Here is a 25,508-nt window from a genome sequence, read left to right as displayed (position 1 = left end):
AAAACAGCAGCACAGACCTGTAATACCCATCTTCATATTATTTTGGTTTATTAAGGAGAAGAAAGTATCAAAGAAAAACAAGGAAGGTTTTCTTCCTTTCTAGATGAACTTCTGACCAATAGTGCTTTTTATTGGCTTACGGAAAAATAACTTTTACCAGATCTACTAAAACCAAGAATCAATACATGTTAATACTTCTGAAGGATCTTTTTATGAGCGATACTGATCACATACTATCTTTGCTAACTAACTAGACACTTAAATGTATACAGATAGTACATCAGTTTAACGTTCACAGTACAGTAACAGCATAAGTACTAGATAAACTGGTGAGAATTACTGATTACTTTTAGAATTCACGTTAGCTAAGAAAATATTCTGCTGACCTGCTCTGCCCTTGACTACAGACAAATTAAAACTAATCAGGAAAATCCCGAACATGCAAACTTGAAATTAGACAATGCAGAGGACCATTTTGCTTCAGGATTTACAAAGTCCTACAAAAAGTATTCAATAAACACAAATGTAAAAGATGTCAACTGCACTGAAGCTTGACTGAGAACCACCTCCAGCAGGCAACACCCTGCTTTAAGTGACCACATCAAAGTATCCCGAAGGTTTCCAGTACAACTGAATTTGACCTTTACTTAAAGACCACTTCTACTAGACATCCAGTTTTGGCTGCTCCCTTGAGAGGGTTTCCGTTCTCTGCAATTTGATTCGTTTGCACCTTTTTATCACTTATCACCCTATAGACAGACATAGCTTATAACTATATAGCTTATGCTTCTGGATAGTCTTCGAGTTTCAAAAGGAAGACTTAGGGTTCAAATACAGGTTGTTTTAAAACAAACACTCCTAATGCCAATATACATTTATTTAACTGAAAGGAAATGGTTTAAAAGGAGATGGAGAGAGCGAGGAACTGGATGGTCACAGGACTAAGTTTGGATATGCTGCCTTTCATATATTAGAATTCAGTCCAAGTTAGAAGTGACCTGCCTGATGGTCATTCAGTGGCCCATGTGAAATTACAGTTGGTGGCCTCAGTCCAGTTATTCGTGAACAAGCGTCCATATCACACAAATCATCACAACGGATACTCATGTCAGAATTCTCAGCAATGAGCACAAACAGCTAAAACAATCCTTCAAGTTGCTGACCACCCATCAACTCCCATTGATGTCAGTGGTATATTAATTATGGTGTGACCAATCAGCAAACGGTGGCAATGCACTCCCGTTGAGGCCAAGAGAACCTGAGGATGCTCAGCACCATGTAGGAGGCATTCTGTGACTTGCAAGATTGAGCCCTGAATCAGCATTCGTGACCAATAGCCTTGTAGCCCCTAGAGGTGGCCCTCAAAACCAGGATGGAGGCAGATTGTCAGGTCCGTGATGGGGAAGCTTGAACTGCCACCAAAGCTATTCCGTGGAGAGAGGATTTTATTTTCTAGTACATTCAGCCCAGCACCACTAATCCCTTAAACAAAAGCTGGAAGCAATAGAAACCCATTCAGGATACTGTTTTCTGACCGTTCAAATATCTGGCAACATGTAAGGAAACCAAATACAGAATGATATATGCTGTGTATGCCCGTCACTTAAAAAATGCACATAGGCCAAAATGATCAAACTTAGTTGCTTAGATTTAGGCTCCTAAATTCATATTTAGTCACCTAAATAAAAGCAGCCTGGTTTCAAAGCTGCTGAGCACTTACGGCACCCATGAACTTCCCGGGGAGTTGTGTGTTCTTGGCACTTTTGAAAGAAGACTGCATTTACCTACAGACTGAGGTGCCTTCATCTGAAAACGTTGGCCACAAAAAATATATTTGTAACCAAAGAAATGTCTAAATAGTATTTTAAAAGACATTTTTAAAAAGTAGTGAATAAAACCACACAAAATGTTTGCTTTATTTCTAAGCATCCAGGATTGAGCATGCCAAGGTTTGGTTTCCTGAGAAAGCTCTGCAGCCATTTCCTTCCCCACCCTTGCAAGAACCAGGAAGACAATCTAGGAAAAAAGTGTCTTTCTCGCGCTTCCATTTGCAGGCAGGCAGAGCAGTTCGTGAAAGCCTTATTAAAGAGAACTCTTACAGTTGTCTTTCTTATCAGAGATTCTGTTTTTTTGTGTTTACACCAAAAAATTTAACAAACTTTTATTTTGCTACATAAAATGAGTTTTGAATATGCAAAGTCTAAGGTTACATCATCAGTGTCATTTTGAGCAGCAAGAATGCAAATGAACCTTGCTAATCTGGACACACTCAGATCATCCATCTTTCACCCTCTTCTCAGCAAAGAGTTAGCAGTGGCCTACAATGAAGACTCAAATTACAAGAATGTCATTTACTGTGGCAAAATACACTACAGGGCATATAAATAAATAGTAGTAAATTCAACTTGTTAAATAAGCAAACAAAGCTCTTTTGTGAGGCAGCAATCTGGACTTTTCCTCTTTGCTCACTTTAGTCACTCACAAAATTCATTCCATCACAGCGTCTCATGCACAGTTATTAGTGTGGTTCAGAAGCTCCACCATATTGACTAACTTCTTAAAAAATGCCACAAAATCATTTCAGCAAGTGTAAAACAAACTTGAAAATGGGAATTTAAATATGGATGTTCCCTAAAACATGCAACACGGAATTATGCCCTCATGTGCATTTGCTATATTCACCAGCTTTGACTATGAAACTCTGTTTTTAAAGGAAATGTCTCTTTTCCAAACTTGTCAATTATCCTTGCCACCACATTCCTTTATCAATGCAGCCTAGAGCTGCTTAATCTAAGCCACTTTAAGATGCACCTGTGAATCAGACTGTGTTAATCACACTAACAGATGGCAGGGGCCAGACAGTCAACTAAGAACTTATGTAATTTAAATAGCATCTAACATTTCACATTGTCAGAACAGAGGCAGTTATATACAGCAGTATCTCTAGTACAGTTGAACAACACCGGTACTTAAATCATTTGAATGTATGTTTCAGCTACGTATTATATGCCAAACAAGAGCTAATTACAAAGCAGCCTGAAGAATGAATGTACTACTTGACTGCTACATACTGTCACACTGTGACCTCTCTAATGCATGATGTCTAAGTAAGCTAATGTGAAATGTAGCAGTCTATGTTCCTTAAGTCAGTGATACTGCAAAAGTGTGCACAATGGCACACCACCAGTAATCCACAGGGGTTTAATAATAATTCCATTGAGCCACCTAAGAAATCAATATGAATACACTTTTCTTCCTAGTGATTGATCCATTCAGGCCATATTAATAACTCTATAAATAACCAAAAGGGAAGGAATTTTAATGTCCACATAGGTTTCAGATTCTTTTAATCCACTTTCACATTAACTGAGTATCATAAATGTTCACGTTTAGTTGGACTACTAATTAGAGAAAGTGCTTTCCATGGGATCAAATCCTGCAGCTCTCGCTCCAGGAATAAATCCCATTGTCTCTAAATCCATTAATTGTCTCCAGTAGAATTTCTGCTGCGTAAAGGCTGCAGATTTGGTCCAATAAGGTTCAGTTAAAAATAGTTCCAAACCACCTTTTAATTAACTCATTCTCAAACAGATTATTTTTCTTTAGTTAAACTTCAAATCAGACACAAAAGCAGAAAGTGAAAGGGGATGATAGTTTATAAATTGGACTCCATAACACAACAATGGTTAACTTTAATTTAAGAAGAAGGAAAACTACTAAAAAGTTAAAGATAAACTAAGATAGAAAGAACAGACCAGTAAAACAAACTGGGTATGCAACAATGTTAGTTTATTTTCATGTTCCAGAGTCATGAAATAAATTACACAGAGAAAACAGTTGGGAAAAGTTATTGCTATTTGATATCACATGCATTTAAGAGCCAAGAAGCCAAGGAGTTGACAGTGCGAAAGGTTAGAAAGCAACTACTTTCCACATGGATCCCGCCAGTCACCTCCAGCGGTCGGCTGTTACTTACTCATATGGTTGTTGTCATTCACAAAATCCTCTGAGCCGTCATTGTCATCTTCATCATCTCCAGATGAAAGAGCATCTGCATATTAAAGATGATCATATCTTTTATACAATGCATTTTGTAGCACATGCAATTTCCTACACTTTAGAACACCTAAACAAGGTACATCTGGATTAGATTTCTTTAAATGTGCCAAAGTTAAATGAGTAGCAAACCCAATCATAAAATGTGTACGAGTCTTACAAAACCTACTAAAACTGGGTAATAATCCTGAAATTGCTATAGAGATTTCAAAGCAAGGTTGCTAACTACGGAAAATCTATTTCTTTCCAGTTATGATTCTTTTCTTCTTAAGAGCTCTAATTGTCTCAGGAATGATTTGTCACTAGCAGACTGTAGCATGCAGGTAATACAGCAACATGCAGAACTGTGTGGTTGGTTCTAGGATATGCTTATATTTCTCATATGAAAATCATATCATTTAAATACATTACACAGCCTGTTTTATCATTGTGGTCACTTGTATAATCCAGTAATTTACACATAAAGCAAAGGGTCACATCTTCAGCTGGTGTAAATCAGCATAGGTCCATTGAAGTAAATGAAGTGTTATGCCAATTTACACCTGTTCAGGATCTGCCTCAAGGGGAAAATATTAGAAACTTCACGATATGAAAGGCTATTCTGTGTATCCTACTTTACGTCTCACTGGACTTCTTCAAATTAGAACAGAATGTAGTTTTATATCACACTTTTAACACTGAAAATTGCTACTACGTGCAAGATCTGTGTTCAGCTCACTCACCTGTAATATTTACAATGAAGTATAGAGTATCACTTTCTGTAGTCCTAACAGCAGTGCAAGCATAGAGGCCCGAATCTCTGGGTGCAGCATCTTTAATTTGCAAGTATTCCCCACTAATCACTGTTCTATTATTGGGCCCCAACTGGACCCCATCTTTAGTCCAAATGATGGCATCTTTCAACTGACAACGCAACTTAAGTGGATCTCCTGGAAGTGCTGAGTACACATCCGGTTGAGAGATTTGGTATTTGGTTGGTGGCTCTGCAAAGTGGAAGGAAGGAGGAAAAATAAAAAGGGAAAGGAGAGAATTGCCAACAAAAGTTAGTAAAGGCCCCTTTCATCCACAGAAATTAAGTTATGTTAAGAAAATGTTTCATTATCAAATTCTCCCAGCCACCTACTTTATAAAATTGAAAGGCATGCAGTTATGGAGCACATTTTACTTGTAAAAAGTAAACCACAAAGAAAGTCCCTGCCAAAGCAGCAGTGGTCCTTCCTTTCTTCATTGGGATAGTTTTGCATATGATTATGAAGAGGCACATCACACATAACTGCTTATTATTGTATGTTAACCCTGTAACATTCTTATTGTATGTTAACCAAAAGCTGCCTACAAAATATTCTAATTCTGGTCAGGGGAATGTCACTGAGTCTGAGATTCTGAGGATCTCAAAGCAATTTTGGGGAGGGGGGATGACTCACAAAACTCATTCAAAATTTAGAACATTTACTTCATCCCTTTACTTAAATGAATGGATATTTTTCACCAAGAGAAATTCATTTTAGAAATAGAAAACAAAACATTTTTCTCCCTGAGAGGTTATGAATAGGGATAAGGGGATACAAGAACAAATCTAAGCTGGCATAAATCCATTGCTTATACACAGTATATATGACTAATTTATCCCCTCTCTCTGGCACCTCTCTGCTCCTTTTTCAAACTTTCTATATTTGTTTTCCATACTGCCCACTCTCTGCTCCAACTTACAGTCTTTTTTTCCATTGAATTGGTTCTCTCCCTTTCTTATTTCACACTCTCTCCTGAGTAGAATGTAAACACCTACTGACATGTGAGTGAAACTTTCAAACTCAAGATGAGACAGTTCACCCTTCTGTTCCCTTACTGTATCAGGATATTCACAAGAACTTCAGCAGCTGTTTTCTCAAACAAATTTGGTATTCAAATTAAGTTTTTCTATATTTATATGACCGAAATCATCCTCTCCCAAAATAAAACCCAAAAGAACACTGGAAATTCACTTCACAGTTACCTCAAGTGGGACAGATTCCTGTCCTTGTGAGACATGGAGCATGAAAGTTAGAAACCCCACAAAGCCCTAGGCTTCATTGTATGAAGGAATTTGGTCCCTCTGTACCCATGGGTTCCTCTCAGAAGCAGTTATGTAGCCACAGTCTACTCTCCTCCACACTTGTACTCCTCCTCCCTTTCTCCAGAGTGGAACAGGGAGCAAAGAAGGGGAGAATCATGGGTACTGAGGAGGGTGTGTCATGTGGAGCAGCTGCTCTCCAGCTCCTAAGAACCCCAACAAATATCCTTCAACATGGAGACACCAACTGTCCAGTATGCCTATGTGTATATGTATAAATAAAATATACATATTGTGTTGTTGGGAGCCAAGCATCATCTTAAAATAGGCGATGTCAACTCTTACTTCTGGGAACAACATTCTCTAGCCAAAGTCTTCAAAGAGCTATAATACAACTTGACACTTTTTACAAACTCATTTTACCTCATCCACCTTAGTCTTGCTGGCATGTTAAGAATTCCATTGATCCATTATACAAGTTAAACATAGTGCACCAGATAGTGCTATTACAAAAGTGATCTCCAGATGGAGGACAAGTGGTTTCTACATATATTTCATATCAGTAAAGAGTAAATCCAAGAAAACTCATATCCTACTGCCAAAGATTTTTTTTAAGTTACCTGAAATTGCAAAACAAACAAGATGACAAATTTACTTTGCAGTACAAGAGTTGACAGACTTCTCTGTAGCTTCTGTAGTGGGCTCTATCTTCAGAGTAAATTTGTTTTACAGAATTACTCTATGCCAACAATTTACAGATGTCTTTAAAAATGACTTTGTTTAAATTTTTAAAATGCCAATATAGGTGTTGATAACTTTATTCAGCCTTCCCATTCACTGTTATAAGGGGCTTTATACTGAACAGTTCAAGAAAGCAAACAGACAGGGCCCTCTGGATCCCATTGCAATGTCTCCACATACAGATTACTCCAACTGTGATTACATGCCGTGAAAGATAAACCATATTCAAACTCCATCCCTAAATGAATTCTTTTTAAATGGCTATCCTATTTAATCTTTCAGCACAAGTCAAAAGTCATATTTAACCACAGCTCTAAAAGAAAAATTACTAGTAAGCCAACAAAGAATGGACAACTCATATACTGATCTGTACAAATTAGTAATCCTTGACCTAGTACATTATTCTCTATTAATATCATCTGCAGGAAGGTATAGCACCAAGAGTTGTCAGGAAATAACCAATGTTTGGAAGGAGTGAGCTATTTCAGTTAAGGCTTTGTGTTTCTAGCAGCACTTAAGACCGCCACTTTTTATAATGAAGTGAGCTGTAGCTCACGAAAGCTTATGCTCAAATAAATTGGTTAGTCTCTAAGGTGCCACAAGTACTCCTTTTCTTTTTGCGAATACAGACTAACACGGCTGCTACTCTGGAACCACTTTTTATAATGTTTGCCAATAAAACTTTTCCAGTCTGGGTGTTGAATTGGTGCCCAAACGCGAACAGGTGGGACACTGAAGCACTATCCTGTCCAATAGTTTCATAGTCAAAGGTCAACAGGTTTCAACTGATCCCGCCAACTACAGTACTCTACAAAATTACCCTCCTCTCCAAGTACTCTGCGCCCAGTTAATAAATATTTTTACACTCAGATGAGATTTACAGCAAGGAATACAGGGCCAATTTCTGCACACACACACACTGTGTAACCCAGTTAATGCTGGACCTTAGGCCCACACTGGGGCTGTTTCTGCAACCCAACCTCAGATGGATGTCCAAGGATCTCTGGCTTCTCTTGTGCCTGCATCCTGGGGTTTGCCTCAGATGCAGCCTTTGTGGTTCCCCCAAGCACAAGGGCTGCTCAGTACTACCAGACATTTGGCACCCCAAAAGGGGTGAGGAAAAGGCAAGGCTATGACTCCTCACCATCAAGGAGATTTTTACAATTGCAGAGGGTGGCACCTCCCTTCAACAAAGCTCCACAGGTTGGGAGTCCAATTTGGCCCCTAAGGCTGAGTTTGTAAGTTGACAATTTACTCAATCGGGGGCGGAAGACAAATGCAGCCAAACACTCTTTGTATCTTTTAGTACTCGGGTTCTTATATCGCCCCATCACCGTGGTATCTGAGCGCCTCCAGTGGTGCATTAAGCAATGTAACTATCATCTGTCCTTCCACCCTCAAAAAAAAAAAAATTTTTTTAAAGGATTTCAAACTTCAGTTCCATTCTTAATTCTTAAAAAAAAAGACTCCCTTTCTTTTACATTCATGTCAATCATCTGCTGACAGTGACATCATTATTTTAATGTCAGATGGGAAAAGAAGTGCCCGTGCGTGAACACATCAATGACAACATAGGCGGAGAAAAAGCAAGGGGGAGTCCCTTGCAAAACTGGGCACCTCTGGGATAAATGTTTGACAAACAGGCTTGGGTGTCTTCCCACCTCCCCCATGTCTCTCAGCATGGTTTATGCCAGCTGACCATCCTGAACAAATGGCGTAAATGCTGTTTGTTTAAGAGCCAAGTGGCCAGAAGAGAGGACTGTGGAAATTCCTACAGCTCATTTTCATATTACTATGAATTCAATTATATTCCAAACAGCGTTTCCATTTAGGGCATGACCAATCTAAACAAGAGGTTTATATATGTATTTTATTATGTTTTCTAAATTTATTAAAATATTAACAAATAGCTAAGAATGTGGATATCGTAGTTACAAACAAACTAACTATCAGCTAACATATCCCACCCCCAAAAATAAATAAATAAATAAGACCCAGCAAAGATTCCCAAAAAGCTCTCCACCTTCACAAAAGCCATATCCCCCTCCCCCCACTCAAGCCTCTTCCACTTCAAAAGCCTTAGAAAATACCCAAACACCCTCTGCAGCACAAAGACCCAGGCTGTATTGAATCAGAGAGGCTGGTTGCAAAGTTGACAGTCCCTCACAGAGAAGACTCTGCTGCCAGCTCCCTCTCTTTTAAACTGAGGGGGACTGTATCAGTATGGGATGGGAAGAGTAGCTATCCTAAGGCTAATCTAACAGAGAAAGGTATAACATGAGCCAACTTGGCTGGAAGTTGAAGCTAGGCGAGTTCAGACTGGAAATAACGTGCACATTTTTAACAAAAGTAAGTAACCATTGGAAGAACTTACCAAGGGTCATGGTGGATTCGCCATGGTGGATTTTAAAATCAAGATTGGATGTTTTTCTAAAAGATATGGTCTCGGAATTGTCTCAGCCAGTGGTTCTCAAAGCCAGTCTGCCGCTTGTTCAGGGAAAGCCCCTGGCGCGCCGGACTGGTTTGTTTACCTGCCGCGTCCCCAGGTTCGGCAGATTGCGGCTCCCACTGGCCGCGGTTCACTGCTCCAGGCCCATGGGGGCTGCGGGAAGGCGCACCGGGGCTTTCCCTGAACAAGCGGCGAAGCAGCGGATCGGCTTTGAGAACCAATGGTCTAGGCTCTATGGAGGTCGGTCTAGATGACCACAGTGATCCCTTCTGGCCCTGGAATCTATGTCTCTCATAAGGCATTGAAAGTCTCAAACCACTTGGTCTTTGTAGGTCAAAAACAAAAGCTTTAGTACTATCCAGAAACCAACAGGCAGCAGGTAAAGACCAAGGAAAACAGTTCACAGAGGGTGGGCACCCCCAATTTAATAGTGTGGAGATCATTCTTGCCCCATCTTCCACTTCCCTCCCCCAACCTACCAGAATCCCTTCAGTCTTGTCTGGATTGAGCTTCAGCCAACTAGCTCTCATCCATGTCCCAATCTTTTTTCAAAAACCTATGCCAGGCATAGCTATGACTTCTCCAGCTGTTCTGTTGCCATACGTTATCTCCCAAATACACTGCAGTCCATTATAAATATCTTCTCACAACACACACACACACAAATCTTCTGCGGTCAAGAATAGCCCTACAAAGAGCAGAGACTAATTTTTTCCTCTAAAAAGAAATCAAAAAATGTCTGTACAATCAGAAGCAAAAGTCTTTATAAAATAAATGGCATTAAAGAATGGGAACTGGACTTCATTCTGATAGTTACAGACAGAAGAAAAGTGTGACAAATTCTAGTTCTGTTTCAAAGAAGCTACTGAACAAAATTACTTGAACTACTGTATTTCCAATCACAGCCTCATTTACAAAATATGTTAAGAGACAGATTCCCAAATAAACTGAGGGATTTTTTTTCTGGCATCCTTTAACCCTTGGATCTTTATTCTATAAAGAAGTAGGCTTCTCAACTAGTCACCTGAGGTGTGCAGGGCTGTACCACCAATGAGATAAGATGAAAAAAAGGTGTAGCTCTGAGATGAAAACCATACATCAGAAAGCCATTTCAAAAGGTCAAGTTACTCTGCTCTGGCAGAAGAAACTTGCAAAACAAGTTAAGTTATGATGTCATGTTCTGTATACCTCGTACTCCAATGAGTGTATACTTTACAGCAATCAGTAATTACAGTATGAGCCTACAGGACCATAATAACTTCTCTCACATGCTACACACACTAGGACAGGGAGAAAAAAAAATGAATCTCCTCCAATAGAAATATTTCCCAACATCATCATGGGAAGGGGAAAATATTACCTGGCGCTGACTTGTTTTCCTAAGCACTGAGGACTTTAAAAAATAATAATAATAATGATGATGGGAAAATAGCAATGGGTTCCAACATTTGAAGATCCTATTTGCAAAGAGGAAAGCCTCAGAAACACACCTAAAATGAATCCCTGTGTGAGGACTTCGATTTCAAGTAATACTGGTTGGAAACTGGTTGGTTATCAATATGAGAGAAGTAATGCTGCATACTCCTGCAGAGAACTCCTTTCAGCTCTATTTAGTCTTGGCCGTGAATACCAGGATGTAGATCATGCATGGCAGAAGAGAGCATTTAGAATAAATAACTGCAATTTCTTTAAAAGACCTGATTACCACGGAGTCTTATACACCATACGTGAAAGTCACATTTCCCCTGACATGGCTAAGTATGGGACAGAATACAACAGAAATGACACCATTCTACTGCTTGGGACAACATGAAGTGTATTGCAAAGGAACTCCAGAGCACTCTGCAGGTGATGGCATTACTGTCCAGGGTGGCCCATTGCACAGGATGCCCCAGCAGGCTCTTGGGGAGGCAACGAAGAAATGAAGTGTGGCCAGCAGATCCTCAAACTACACAGACTGTCTAGCTACAAACCCTACTGGTGGGGGAGGGAAGGCATAGTGGAACACAGAAACTATTTCAGGCACTGTACTGGTGGTGGCAAAGTGGCTGCTTCAGTGTCACATGTCCTGCCTCCAGGTTGGAGAGCGATGGTTGCATCTCACAGAACCTCTGCGTTGGTCTCCTGTGAGAAAGCTTATTTGTTCGAGCTTTGCACAGGAAGTGAGAATTTCACCCAGCATTCACAGTCCACCTTACTGCGGTAGAAAGAACCTTACTACAGAAGTGACCCTGGAGTTATGGCTGCAAGAGTACACAATACACATGGGAAGTGCCAAGTCTTACATGCTGCTGGGTTTAGCTATGCACCACATGCTCTTGGGAGTCACCCCAGTTACATTATTAAGTATCCTTTAATTATACTGCAGTTATGGTGACCAAACCACATGTCATCGGCAGGACTTGAACCCATGACCTTCAGCTCCAAAGTACAGACCCCTATCATTGGAGCTAAAGTAATACCTCCATTGGTTGGACACAGTAGTAGATTGTTATCCTCTATGCAAACTAGATGCTATTGGGGAATGTGATGTGTACTTCACACAGTTATTCAATCTCATAAAAACTAAAGCAAATATTGAAGCTAATTACAGTGGGATCTTTTGTGTAACATGTAAAACGATAAAAAGGGACATCAACCTTTTCTAGAACCTTGAATGCAGCATTTTGTGAAACAACCTTTACTACTGCTAAAAGGCACACTTTGAGGGATGGGCAGAGAGACAAATATCATGTGTCTCCTCATTGTTTTTCCTTCCAACAACAGCACATCATCAGATCTTTTCTGCTCCTGCACAGAGCACTTACTTCATGACACAGCAGTAGAGGGGTTGAGCTGGTTTCATTTTGCTACCTGGCGCTATCTGCTTGACTGGGAAACACTATGTATAGGAGACATGATCCTGGGAAAAGGGATGGGTCTATTTGATTCAGGATCCAGAATAAACAAAAAAGCATCTTAAACCAACCACCAGACTCATCCCAAACTATAGCTTTTTATCCAGTCCCCTATTTCCATTTATAAGAGTGATGAAGGGGAAGTGCTTTCCACTCCCCATCACATAAAAATGGAACTAAGCCTCTGTCTTCAAGGCTCACACCATCCTCTGATGGTGTTATCACTGTAAACATACCATGGGAACATAGTACAATTTTAACATTAGAAGTTGCATAACTTCTGGACAGAGAGGGGACATACTCAGGTTCTCTGTGAGCAAAGCAACGGTTGCTTCTTAAGTAAAAACTAGACCACACACACGACCATATCAATACTCTTGACTAAAACAGCTCAGGAAAAACAGGTTGCTTGTTTGTTAGTGTGTTTTTGTCAGAAAAAGCCAATTCATCAAAATAAAAAAAAGAGAGAAAGACCCAGAGTCCATTTCTCAGTGATTAGGGCACTCACATGGGAAATAGGAAAGTTCAAGTCCCTGCTACAAACCAGGAAGAGCCCTAACCACCACAGACAATTGAGAGGTGGGTCTCCCTCAGTCTCACCCGCTGGAGCTTTTCCACTTTACAGAAATAATTCAATATTCCTTGGGACAGAGATACTAACTTTATAGCCCAAGAGTTGGGGGGGCTCACCTGGGATGTGGGAATTGCAGGGGCTTAAACCTTGGAATCTCTAATTTTTTGCAGGACAGGAAAAAATTACCACCCAGCTCTCCTTTTGACCTCATCTGGAAGTCTATTCTGCGAATTCACTATTCTCCTTGTAAAATAAAACCTCCTTTGATGGCTAGGATGGGACTTTTAGACATCAGTGGAATTGGATGCCTATAATTCCCTTAAGCATTCTTGAAACTCCTATTGTTAATACATTACTCTTAACTTAAAACCATGGCGTATCATCTGACTTTGGTCTGTCCCAACTACTATCAAGATTCAAAATCTAGTTGGTTCCATTTAAATGCTAATGTTATTTGCCCTGCACAGCCCCAAGATCAGGAGCTGAGGCATGGACCAAATTCTGACCTTTGTGTAATCTGTCAGCTCCAAGGGAGTTTCTCCAGATACAAGCTTTAAGTCAGAGATTCTCAAACTGTGATCTGTGCACCACCAGTGGTCCGTGAGCTCCATTCAGGTCGTCTGTGGATAGTTCCCTCTAAGGTGCGCTCCTGGGCGGCCGCACATGAGAGAGTGAAGGGCCACCCACCTAATTAGTGGAGCCGTGCAGGCGTGGCTTCACTAATTAGGTGCCTGGACCCTGGAGAAGATGCACATGTAAGGTGAGGTGGTGGCCTTGTGGGGAAATAGAGGGTAGGTGGGAGGGGGAAGTGGGGTGAGAAGAGGGGGTGAGGGGAATCTGGGCTGCAGCGGCCAGAGAAAGAGGCAACTTTCCCCAGCTCCAAGGCTGCAACTGCCAGGGAGAGACAACCCTCCTTCCCTGCCCCAGCTTGGGGGCTGCTGTGGCAGGGGAGAGAGGGCACATCTATCGCATTAGAAAGGTAAGACTACTGATATTAAAATATGAGTTGTGCGCTTTTATTTGTAGAACAAAAAAAGTTAACTATTAATTTTTTTTTATATAGCACGTTTATCCAAAGCGCTTTACAATAGTTAGCTAATGGTACAAAAAACATTTGGAAAGATCATTAAGTGGTCCGCCGAGACCCTCAGCAATTTTCAAGTGGTCCTCAAAAAAAAAAGTTTGAGAACCATTGCTTTAAGTATTTTAAACTGCAGAATCTGTAGACTAGTCTTTTCTACCTCCCACTTTACTCCCAGATGGGCTGTTTTTTCAGAGCATTCCCTTTCCTGACATGCTACCTAAGGCTGTCAACACAGGCCTTTTAATCAAATATAGCCACTTTGGTTCACCAGCATTAAAGCCTGGTATCATATATCAGTATTCATATTGCTGTAGCAACCAGAGGTCCCAGTCAGGATCAGGGTCCCAATATGCTAGAGCTGTATTAGCACACAGGAAGACACAGTTCCTTTTCCAGAGAACTTACAGTCCACCATTCTGATCCTGCAATGTACTGCATGGGATCAGACACCTGCACCTGTGCAAGGCCCCACTGGCTTCAATGGGGCTCTGAGCATAGGGCTGTGTCTTTGCAGCTCTCAAAGCAGGGTCAGGGCCTAATTTAAAACAAGATGCAACCAGTGAGAGTAACAAACAATAACACCTGGGGAAAGGGAGGACACTGTTACAGGATGAGGCAGTTACACAGGCTAGATATCTTCACAGCTTGATGGTCCCAGAGTCATTTTAAAAGGTATGGGTATTTTTAATACAGTATAAATAAATATCAAAGTGATTCCCTGTCCCAGAACTCTCTCCTTGGCAGTAGGTAATATTAGTGAAAGATGGTCCATTGGGTCAATTTTTTTTTTTGAACTGCTAACTCAAGATGCTGTATCTACCACCTAGCAGTGGTGTGCTGTAGATTTATAACAAGGCCTGCATGTTAATCCTGAATGTATTACAGAAGTATCTGCATTTCAGTGGTGAGTGAAGACTTGCAGATGCATTTGAAAAAGCCTAGAGAATTAAGGGAGCTAGGCAGGAGCTATGGGCACAGCAGGAGAATTGCTGAGGATTGATTCTGCCTGCCTGGTTTAAGGGTCCTGAGCTGCAGACAGTGCAGTGGATGGGCCTGGATTCCCTTAACTCCCCTTTAACAGAAAGTTAGATTCAAAGGGGGCCTCCAAGAGCCTTGAAGATAAGGACCAGCCAGCGTTCCCCCCAACTATATATAAGGGGAGGCCCTTGCACAGAGGGATAGAAGTTAAGGTCCTTACCCCAAGGATGTGCTACTATATAGATTCAAACCAGCTGGGCTGAGTGGAAACAGTGTAAGACCCAGCGTGATCAGAAGGGACGCTGATGCACTAAGACACTAGAGTACAGTTAAGTATTTTTTTATATTTCCATCTGTTTCCAAACTAAACATTTATTTTAAGCAAATATTAATCTTTGTATAAAAGGAAGGGGATTCAACTATTTCTACTGAAGTTGGAAAGCTAGTGTAGAAAATATTCATTACGAATTATGCCACATTTATTACTGCAGTGCCATAATAGCCCATTGTCTCGTATATATTACAACCTCACATAGTTGCAGTTATGTCAGGATTTTTATTGTAAACTCTGTTTTAATGAGTTTGTATCTTGCCTGTAAAAATTTACTATGGGCTAAAATGTAGTTATAAGTTCTCTACTCAGGAGTAACTATTTTAAAATTAAAAAAATACACACCCATTTAATTGTTTTAGTTTTTTAGTCACAAGTTAAAGAAAAAAAAGAACTTAACCAGTCTGAAATGTTTTTGGCGCAGAAAAAAATAAAAACCAAAAAAAAAAAAATAAAAAATCCCAACCCCGCCCCCACAAGATTATAAAAAAGGGACTGGGTTTAAAATGTATCAAATTAGCCTACCATGCGCAATTGTTTCTGATACTTTGAAAAAAATTCAAATATAGCTGATGTGCTGAAGTTTTAACACATGTTAGGGTATGATCAGTACAGCAGTATAATATGCACATGCCTGCAGATTTAGGCCTTGTCCATGCTAAAGGTTCATAGATGTAAGTTCAAAATGGATGTTCATGATCATCTAGTGTGACTTCTTGTACAACATAGGCCATAGAACTTCACTCAACAATTCTTGCTTCAAAACTTGCTATTGAACCGGAGCATGCCTAAATCTTGCTGTAAAGAATTCTTCTGATAGAGAATTTACCACATCTCCTGATAAATCTTTTCCCGTGGTTCATTACCATAGTTAAAAATTTGAATCTTAATTTCAGTTCAAATTTTTCTGAGCTCAGCTTCCAGACATTAGATTTTCTTGGCGCCATACAAAAAAGAACCAGGGTTTGTTACTACCACTGTTTAATCCTTTAATGGGGACAAAGCCTTGCTGTCCATGACTTTCACTATAAATGGCTCAAAGTTTTATCAAGTCAAAATTATTTTTGTTCATATATCTACAGTCCCTTGCCTTTTACAAAGCATGCAGACCAAACTGAAGTATTTTGTATTGTCCTATCACCTACTGACCACCTATCTGAATTTGCTGGCAGAGGAGAAAATCTTTGTATCCATGCTGGTGTACTTTTAACTATGCTGCTTTGAGCTCAGAGATGCAGATTAAAACTAAAACTAAGTCTGTCTTTTTAAAGGTCCAAAGGTTGCAGTGAAAGAAGATAACCTTTAGTGAAGATGCTAGGCTGTCCCATAATCCCTAGCACAGGGACCTAAAGGAATCCCCCAGTATTATTGCTTAGCTACTTCAGAAACAGGACACATCTCTGTGCATCATGTGGCTGGTCTTCTTACTCTGTTTTGGGGAGGAGTAGGAAGAAGGATTCTGATGCTTCATGCCATTCCCCAATGCCTTTAGATTCGGAGCAGGAACCATCTAACCACAACCAACCAAAAAATACAATACTTTAGGAGTGGCAACCTGGCACACATGCAGATGGAGTCTGAGGAACAGCTTACTAGATTCCAGGGTATGAATCAAGACTCAAGGTGCCCGGGGTTCCCAGAGCAATAGAACCCACGGTGATTAGAGAATATGTGTGAGACTTTCATACACTTTGAGTGTAAGAGCCCAGTGGAAGTGGCCATCAGACCATTTTCTAAACTGCTTTAGTATTGTGTTAACAGAAGTCAGAGCTAATGGCTTATATTTAAAAATTAAACGTGTTCTTTAAATATTGGAGCTCTTTTTTATGACTGTAAGGCCATGTCTACCCTAAGAAAGTACTCTGATTTTACAGAAGTCGATTTTTGGGAAGAGATTGTATAAAGTTGAGTGCATGCGTCCACACTAAGCACATTAGTTCGGCAGGGTGCGTCCACAGTACCATGGCAAGCGTCGACATTCAGAGCGGTGCACTGTGGGTAGCTATCCCACAGTTCCTGCAGTCTTGGCCCCATCAGGCATTGGGAGCTCAGCCCATTGGGATTCCCAATGCCTGATGGGGCCAAAAATTTGTCGCGGGTGGTTATGGGTAAATGTTGTCAGTCAATCCTCCCTCCTTCCCTCCATGAAAGCAACGGCAGACAATCATTTCTGGACCTTTTCCCTGGATTGCCTGAGCGGGCAATAGCACAGCAAGCATGGAGCCCATTCAGCTCACCGCAGCAGTTATGACCATTGTAAACACCTCGCGCATTATCGTGCAGTTTATGTAGAACCAGCACCTGAAAAACCAGGCGAGGAGGCAGTGATGAGGACATGAACACACTTTTCTCTAAAACCGCATTCCCCCGCAATTTGAAGATCACGGGGCAAATGGGGCAGGCTCATGCCGTGGAACACAGATTCTGGGCATGGGAAACAAGCACAGAGTGGTGGGATCGCATAGTGTTGCAGGTTTGGGATGATTCCCAGTGGCTCCGAAACTTTCGCATGCATAAGGGCACTTTCATGGAACTTTGTGACTTGCTTTCCCCTGCCCTGAAACGCAAGAATACCAAGATGAGAGCAGCCCTCACAGTTCACAAGCAAGTGGCAATAGCCCCGTGGAAGCTTGCAATGCCAGAGAGCTACCGGTCAGTCAGTAATCAATTTGGAGTGGGCAAATCTACTGTGGGGGTTGCTGTGATGCAAGTAGCCAACGCATTGAGCTGCTGCTATCAAAGGTAGAGACTCTGGGAAATGTGTGGGTCATACTAGATGGCTTTGCTGCAGTGGGATTCCCTAACTTGGGGAGGAGGGAGGTCGGTTAAACAGGGGCTGCAGCGGCAGTCTATGATCCTGCTGCCGTTCATGAACCTCCACCAGATGCCGGACCATGTCTGTTTGATCCCGCAGTAGCCCCAGCGTTGCCTCATGCCTCCTCTGATCTTCCTGCCACCACCTCTCCTCACGTTCATCGGCCACTGTCCTGTACTCTGCTGTTGTGTCCCTCCACACATTCTGCTGAGCTCTGTCAGTGCCGGACGACTGCATGAGCTCAGAAAACATTTCATCGCGTGTCCATTTTTTTCACAGCCTTATCTGAGATAGCCGTTGGGATGGAGGAGGGAGGCTTGAAACATTTGCAGCTGCTGGAGGAAAAAAAGGGAGTGATGTATTTAAAAAGATACATTTTACAGAACAATGGCTATACTCTTTCACGGTGAACAACACTATTCACATTACATAGCACATGTGATTTTGGTCGCATTTTGCGTCTTATATTGCATGCCTGCGGCTTTGGTGTTAGAGATAACACAAGCAGTGCCGAGCAACAGAGTTCGGCTTGCAGGCGGCCATGGTAAGCCATAGTCTTTTGGCTTCGGCAACCTTCATAACAGCAGCGCCCTCCTCTCCCATACCAAGCAAAGACATTGAGTTGGCCATTTAGTGCTGCAGTTTTCCTGTTAACGTGCAGCAACAGAAACCAAACTAACCGCACCGCCTGCCCCGTATCCAATTCTCCAGGATGATCACTTTACCCCTCACCCCACCGCGTGGTTGGTATCAGGGAAGATTCCTGCTAGCCAAACGCGAACAGCTCAGCGCCAATGCTCCCGCCCCCACCCCACCCCTGACCACGTGGCTAACTGAGGGGAGGATTTCTTTTCAGCCACAGGCAAACAGTCCAGTAGGAATGGCCACCTCTGAATGTCTCCTTAATTAAATTCCCCTATTTCAACCAAGTTACCATGAATGATATCACTCTCCTGAGGATAAAACCGAGAGATAAAGAACAGATGTCGCTTGAATGCCAGCAAACATCGGGACCATACGCTGCCTGGCTTTGTCATGCAGTGATACCAGATTACTTGCTACTAGCATGGTGTGGTAAAGTGTCCTACCATGGAGGACGGAATAAGGCTGCTCTCCCCAGAAACCTTCTGCAAAGGCTTTCAGAGTACCTCCAGGAAAGCTTCATGGAGATGTCCCTGGAGGATTTCCGCTCCATCCCCAGACACGTTAACAGACTTTTCCAGTAGCTATACTGGCCAAGAATGCATCCAAAGTCCTCAGGGCTACCTAATCATTAAAAATGCTTGCTTTTATAACATGTATTATATTTTAAAAGGTACACTCACCAGAGGTCCCTTCTCCAGCTTCGTTGGGTTGGGAGGATATTTCAGTCAGGGTGATAAAAAGATCCGGGCTGTTGAGGAGAACGGTGTGCTGTGTGCTCTCCTCAAGCTCGCCCTTCTCCTCCTCCTCATCTTCCCCATCTGCAAAATCCTCAGGCATGGTGGAGAGTACCCCACCATCGGAGTCCATGGACGGGGCGGGTAAGGGGGTAGTGGTGGCGTCCCCCCTAGAATTGCATGCAGCTCAGTGTAGAAGTGGCATGTCTGGGGCTCTGTCCTGGAGCGTCCGTTTGATTCTTTGGTTTTCTGGTATGCTTGTCTGAGCTCCTTAAGTTTCACGCAGCTCTGTGTTGCATCCCTGCTGTAGCCTCTGTCCCTCAGGGCCTCGGAGATTTTTTGAAATGTTTTGGCATTGTGTCTTTTAGAACATAGTTCTTATAGCACGAATTCCTCTCCCCATACAGCGATCAGATCCAGTACCTCCTGTTTAGTCCATGCTGGAGCTCTTTTTCGATTCTGGGACTGCATGGTCACCTTTGCTGATGAGCTCTGCATGGTCACCGTGCTGATGAGCCCGCCTGGCCAAACAGGAAATGAGATTCAAAAGTTCCCGGGGCTTTTCCTGTACACCTGGCCAGTGCATCTGAGTTCAGAGTGCTGTCCAGAGCAGTCACAATGGTGCACTGTGGGATAGCTCCCGGAGGCCAATACCTTCGAATTGCGTCCACACTAACCCTAATTCGAAACGGCAATGTCGATTTCAGCGCTAATCCCCTCATTGGGAAGGAATACAGAAATCAGTTTTAAGAGCCCTTTATGTCGAAAAAATGGCTTTGTTGGGTGGACAGTTGCAGGGTTAATTCGATTTAACGCTGCTAAATCCGACATAAACTCGTAGTGTAGACCAGGCCTGAGTGTTTCAAAAGGTGCCACTTAAACACAACATGGCCACTTCCACACTAGTCTCAGAAATACCAGTTGCCTTTTTGTCTCTTAATTATAGTTTATTCTTGCTGACAAGTGCTTCTTACCCAGTGAGCTGCCGTACCACTGGGCTGAGCAAAATGGATGCAGTTTTTCTCTAGTATGCTATAGTTACACCATGCACGACTCAAGTGAAAATTGAGTTTAAAACAGACATTTCTTTGCCCTTATCAGGCATATAATTTAAAAGGGCAAATTGGAACTTATTTTCTTCCCTCTAAAATTCTATTATTTCCTTAGATAAGAAGGCATCCCAGAATGTCATTGCTACCAATAGTATTTGTAGTATCACAAAATTATGCATTCTGGAATACCTCCTGCAGTCCTGAGCATAATAAGAGGATTTCACAAAGGGGAAAAAATAAAAGCTATGTTAAAATATGTTCTTCTGCCGGATGCCCCTCACAACCTGCATAATAGGGGACTTTAACTCATTTTTTATTTTTGTTTGCTCTTCTTTTCATTTCCGATGTCTGTCCCAGCACAGGCAAATCAAGTCTGGGTAGCAATGATGAAAAAATTCTGACTTAGATTGGATTGTGTTACTTGATTTAATTGTGATTGGACTGTATTAATCAAGTGACATTAACATTAATCACAGTTCTTTGCCAGTGGATTATGAAACACTTTACAGATATTAATGAACTGCTTTAGGTATTTAATTACACCAGCTGGTATTTATGTTCATTTACTATCAGTGAATACTTGTTACTGAGTTAAATATCAAATGACAAATTATTAGCCACTTGTGTGTCTAACATAAGCATACATCACCCAGGGGGATACCCATCTGAAGAGATTGTATACCCTGCTACTCCTACACTTTAAGACTAATTTTAAACTATTGTGTTTTTCACAGGGCTTGAAATTAGGCTGTGCTTTATGGAGAATTTAAATTAGGGCTTTAAAAACAGTGCTAAATTAAAAACAATTGTTCCTGAAATTGTGGGGAAAAGGTGGAAATAGTGAGTCTGGGTATACAGAGCGCAGTGTCAAAGTCCTGCATGGAGGGGACTAAATTAGCTAGCTGGCAGGCTTCATAACAGACAACTTGGGTGAGGGGAAGGTCAAGGGTTAGCTTGCCCTTTATCAAATGTGTGTCTAAACTAATTATTCAGTTCACAAAGTAACCCTATGTGTGCGGTCAACTCCCCCCACCCCACCCCAGCATTTTAAGTGCTGGCTGCAATCAAAAGACTGCATAATGTGAGTGTGCTATAACAGAAGAACTCCATTATATGCTGTCGAATATGCTTATTTCTAAACATCACAATAATTTGAAAGTGGAGATTGTGTTACTCCCCCTGCTCAGAACTACTCTTCCCGCCCCATAACATTTAGTGCTAGGTATAATTCTACAGACACACAAGCAGGCTTAAAACTGAGTCCTTAACATTCTGCTGCTGCAAACACTGCTAATGTTAGTTCTTACTAGGACATGCGGTAGGACCCACTCCAATCAGCAATAAGTGTTGGCAGGCATAGGTGCTGGAACTAGGGCTGCTGGCAGTGCGGCCGCACCCCCTAGCCTGAAGTGGCTTCCGTCATATACAGCGTTTACAGTTTGGTTCAATAGCTCTCAGCACCCCCACTATACAAATTGTTCCAGCACTCCTGCTGGCAGGATCGGGCCCTTAGTGAGTATACATGACACTGCAAGATAAAATGGCTTGTTTTTGATAGATGTAGTCTACTGTGTAAATATTATTTATTACGGTACTGCCTAGAGGCCACAGTCAGAATCGAGCTCCACTGAGCCAGTTGTCTATAAACAGACCAAGATGAGCTCTCACTCAAAGATATACTGGAAATAAGCAAAAAAGAGTTTTTATTTCCCAAATCTCCAATATAATCCCACACGGTTCCCTCTATTCTGCAACATGAAAGCTATTATGCCATTAATTCAAAAGCCTATTTTCGCTTTGCTGGTAGTAATTCACTGTTCTCACATCTGAAATTGTTTTATGTAAGTGACATTCCTGCCCAGGGAAAAATTTTTAACTTCTTTTCAATAATTTACACTCTGATAAGATCCAGATTTCATCCAGTGGATACTCATTTTGTAGGCATCATATTTTAGAATTGGAAGTTTAAAATAAAAATGATGGTTATTTCTTCCCTATAAAACTGAAAAATGATGATGACCGTAAGATGAAAACATTTATCTTTTACTATACTGCCCTGCAATGAAATCACATTTCTTCTGCATTAACCCTTAAACCATAAGCCCTTGCCATAAACAGCAGCCCTGAAATCAGAATCATTCATGATTTTGTCATGCTCCCAAGAAGTCAAGAAAGCACCTGGTGGGCTATTAAACAAACAGTGATGAGAGTTTGGCCCTTTTTTTGTTTGTTTTGTTTGTTTTATATTACCATGAGCAAAATTACTTTGCTACCAATAATCTCTATTGATGACAGACTTCAGTATTACAATACTTTGTTAATATTTTTATGAACGTACACTAGGGGAGAGCACTCATATCTAAATAATCCAACCTCACTCATCTATAAGAATGTATTAGGAATTTATTTTTAAAATTCACTAACTGGTAACCCTATTTTTAGACATAATGGGTTGAAACAAAGAAGTTCAGCGTTAAAATACATTGAAGAAAACCAAAGCGGTATTCCTGTATGTGAACAATATAACAGAGAGAGGCGAAATTATTTAAACAATGCTTGCGGGATAGGAAGGGGCCAATACACAATTATTTTGAGAAGACTGTTTTGACAGCCCAGTTATTAGAAATGTATCCGTGCACTGTATTACAAGATAACTTTATTAAGAAACAACCATCCCCATTGAGGTGCTTAGGGGGCAAGTGAGGGTGCTGTACGGCATAACAAAAAATATACTTAAATACAATAAACATGTTATAATAAAAACACCTTCTTAAAAGTCAACAAATAAATCAGTTTGGCACAAAGATATCCCTAAAGAAACAGTTTCTGGCACATTTAGGCTCAAAATATTAGATTTTATAAGAACTTGTTTGTATAAAGCATACTATAAATAGAAATGTTCCCACTATTCTTTGTTTTCACTGGAATTAATATATTAATTTTAAATATATAAGCACAAACTCTGGAGTGTGTGGTTTGCAAATCCTTACAGGGGAATGCTTAAATCCAGACTATATATAATTGTATAACACTATAACCCAAACTAAATATATTAGCACAAACTCTGGAGTGTATGGTCTGCAAATCCTACATTATATCTATCTAGTGTGGATTTAAGCATTCCCCCGTAGGATTTGCAAACCGGACACTCCAGAGTTTGTGCTGGGGCATTAGAAACAATAACAGAAATTGACCATAAACAAAAATAAAACTGAGTAACCTGTTTTCATTCTCCTAGCAGAGTTAACTGCAAAATTACATAATCAGCACAAATGATGAAAAATAAATGGGATTTTTTAAAGACATTTATGCTTCTTATATATATATAAGCTCAGAATGTGTAACAGATGTGTACAAACACAGTGGCTCCATTCAGCTAGGAGATGAATTCTCTTAAAGGAAACCACAGACCCATTCCTGCAATCATATACTCACAAGCTTAACACTACACACGAGCGAAGGTCCGAATGAAGTCACTGACACAATTCACCTGCATAAAATTAAGTACATGCACATTTGCCGGATCGGAACCCATATTTGGAAGGGAGAGAATTAGAATACATGAAACTATTTCTGGACTAACCTGACACTTTCTCTATGTTTATCTGGGCAAATAAACTAATTTAGTTATATTTCAGGCACCATTTCAAATGAACTTATTTTGACGCTGAAGTATTCTAATCTAGAGAGCCTTACCTTCAGGTTCCAAAGTGGTGTCTTGAACAACTGAATTGTATGATGGCCGAGCCAGGGAAAGTCCAGCCATGGCGACCACCACCAAGCATATAAGGCAACCCGAATTGCAGCTGACCATCTTTTTAGTGCCAGTTCCTGGTCCTTTTCCATATATCCATGTGGACTTTAATCCCATCTGAACACTTCTACACAAGCATGGACTGAAAGCAGTGCCTTCAGCCTTGATAAAAAGCTTCTCACTTGGAACTGTTGCTGCCACTGTAGGGAAGAGAGATTTAGTAGTGTCAGTGAAATCATCTTGAATGCCAGTTGAAAATCTTCACAAAAACCCAAGGGGGGGAGAAATAGTTTTACAGCTTTGAAAGCACGAGAAAAGTGAGTGATTTTTCATTTTCTGTTAACAGTTTCCATCATCACCTCGGGCATAACCAAGCCCTTCTTGATTTCACAAAATTGTTCCTCAGCACATATTTAAAGAACTATTTTAATCACAGAAAAATATACAGCTTGCTAAGAAATACAAAGGCACACATGTGCAGACACGTAACCCTTAATGCTACAAAAGTACCACAATTATACAAATTCTATTCTTGCTATTGTTTGAACATATGTTTGAGTTTGCATGGCCTTTCGGTCCCTCACCTATATAGCTGTAGAGTCAGCTAAGTTTTAAAGCAAACCAATAATGTTCCACATAGAAATATAGTATTTTTCAACTTTTTGCCACTTAGATCTTCCTTGATATTTTATTTTATACTTGGGATTCCAACTGTCATGTATATTTACATTCTTCTGCATTAACTTCACTGTCAATGCAAATGTCTGTATGACTGGGACAATTAAAATGGTCCAGTTTTTGCAGCTGCACTTGCTCACTTCACTGTGTTTTGGAAAATGAAAATCTGAATAATGTTTGCCACAAAAATACATTTCTGCTAGAGATCACACAAGATCTACCATTTCTATTTGTTTACACACAAAGTATACATATAAACACACACATATATACACAGGTATCTAGAGAGACATCCTTGAGACAGAATATAGACGTGTATCAGTAGATGTTATACAGGCAAGAAAAAAAGTTTATTTCAATCTTTTTAAAACAAGCCACTTAAAAGGATGAAGAGCACCCTTTATGAAACACCAATGTACTGGAAAAAATTTAGTGCCAAAGAAACTTGCAGCTCCCACAATGGACCTGGTAATCACCACAATGGTGTGTCATGGATCAAAATGCCGGCACCAACACAGAGTGGCTTAACAACTAGACCAGACACAAACTTCTCTCTCTTCCCCTCCATCCCCCTCCCCGAAACACACACAGAAAACAAAAGACTACTGCTCAGGGAATGAATAAATCAAGTGACTGCATCATTAATTCTGATCTGTGTGACCTGGCTAAT

General features: G+C 40.8%; 1 protein-coding gene across 3 annotated transcripts in view; it reads right to left on the bottom strand.

The window, feature by feature from the left end:
• Positions 1-24,234, bottom strand: part of FGFR2 (fibroblast growth factor receptor 2) — a 90,099-nt gene extending 65,865 nt beyond the window's left edge. For all 3 annotated transcript variants that reach the window (XM_077821557.1, XM_077821556.1, XM_077821558.1), the window contains exons 1-3: positions 24,103-24,234; positions 4,779-5,039; positions 3,977-4,051 (exon numbers count right to left, since the gene is read on the bottom strand). In XM_077821557.1, the coding sequence (XP_077677683.1) occupies positions 3,977-4,051; positions 4,779-5,039; positions 24,103-24,220 (454 nt within the window). In that variant the 5' untranslated portion in view covers positions 24,221-24,234. The remainder of the gene's footprint in view (positions 1-3,976; positions 4,052-4,778; positions 5,040-24,102) is intronic.
• Between the last annotated feature and the right edge of the window lie 1,274 nt (positions 24,235-25,508).

The sequence above is a fragment of the Eretmochelys imbricata genome, chromosome 7 (assembly GCF_965152235.1).
Source record: "Eretmochelys imbricata isolate rEreImb1 chromosome 7, rEreImb1.hap1, whole genome shotgun sequence".
NCBI classification, from domain to species: domain Eukaryota; kingdom Metazoa; phylum Chordata; order Testudines; family Cheloniidae; genus Eretmochelys; species Eretmochelys imbricata.
This window is presented reverse-complemented; position numbering and strand designations above follow the sequence as displayed.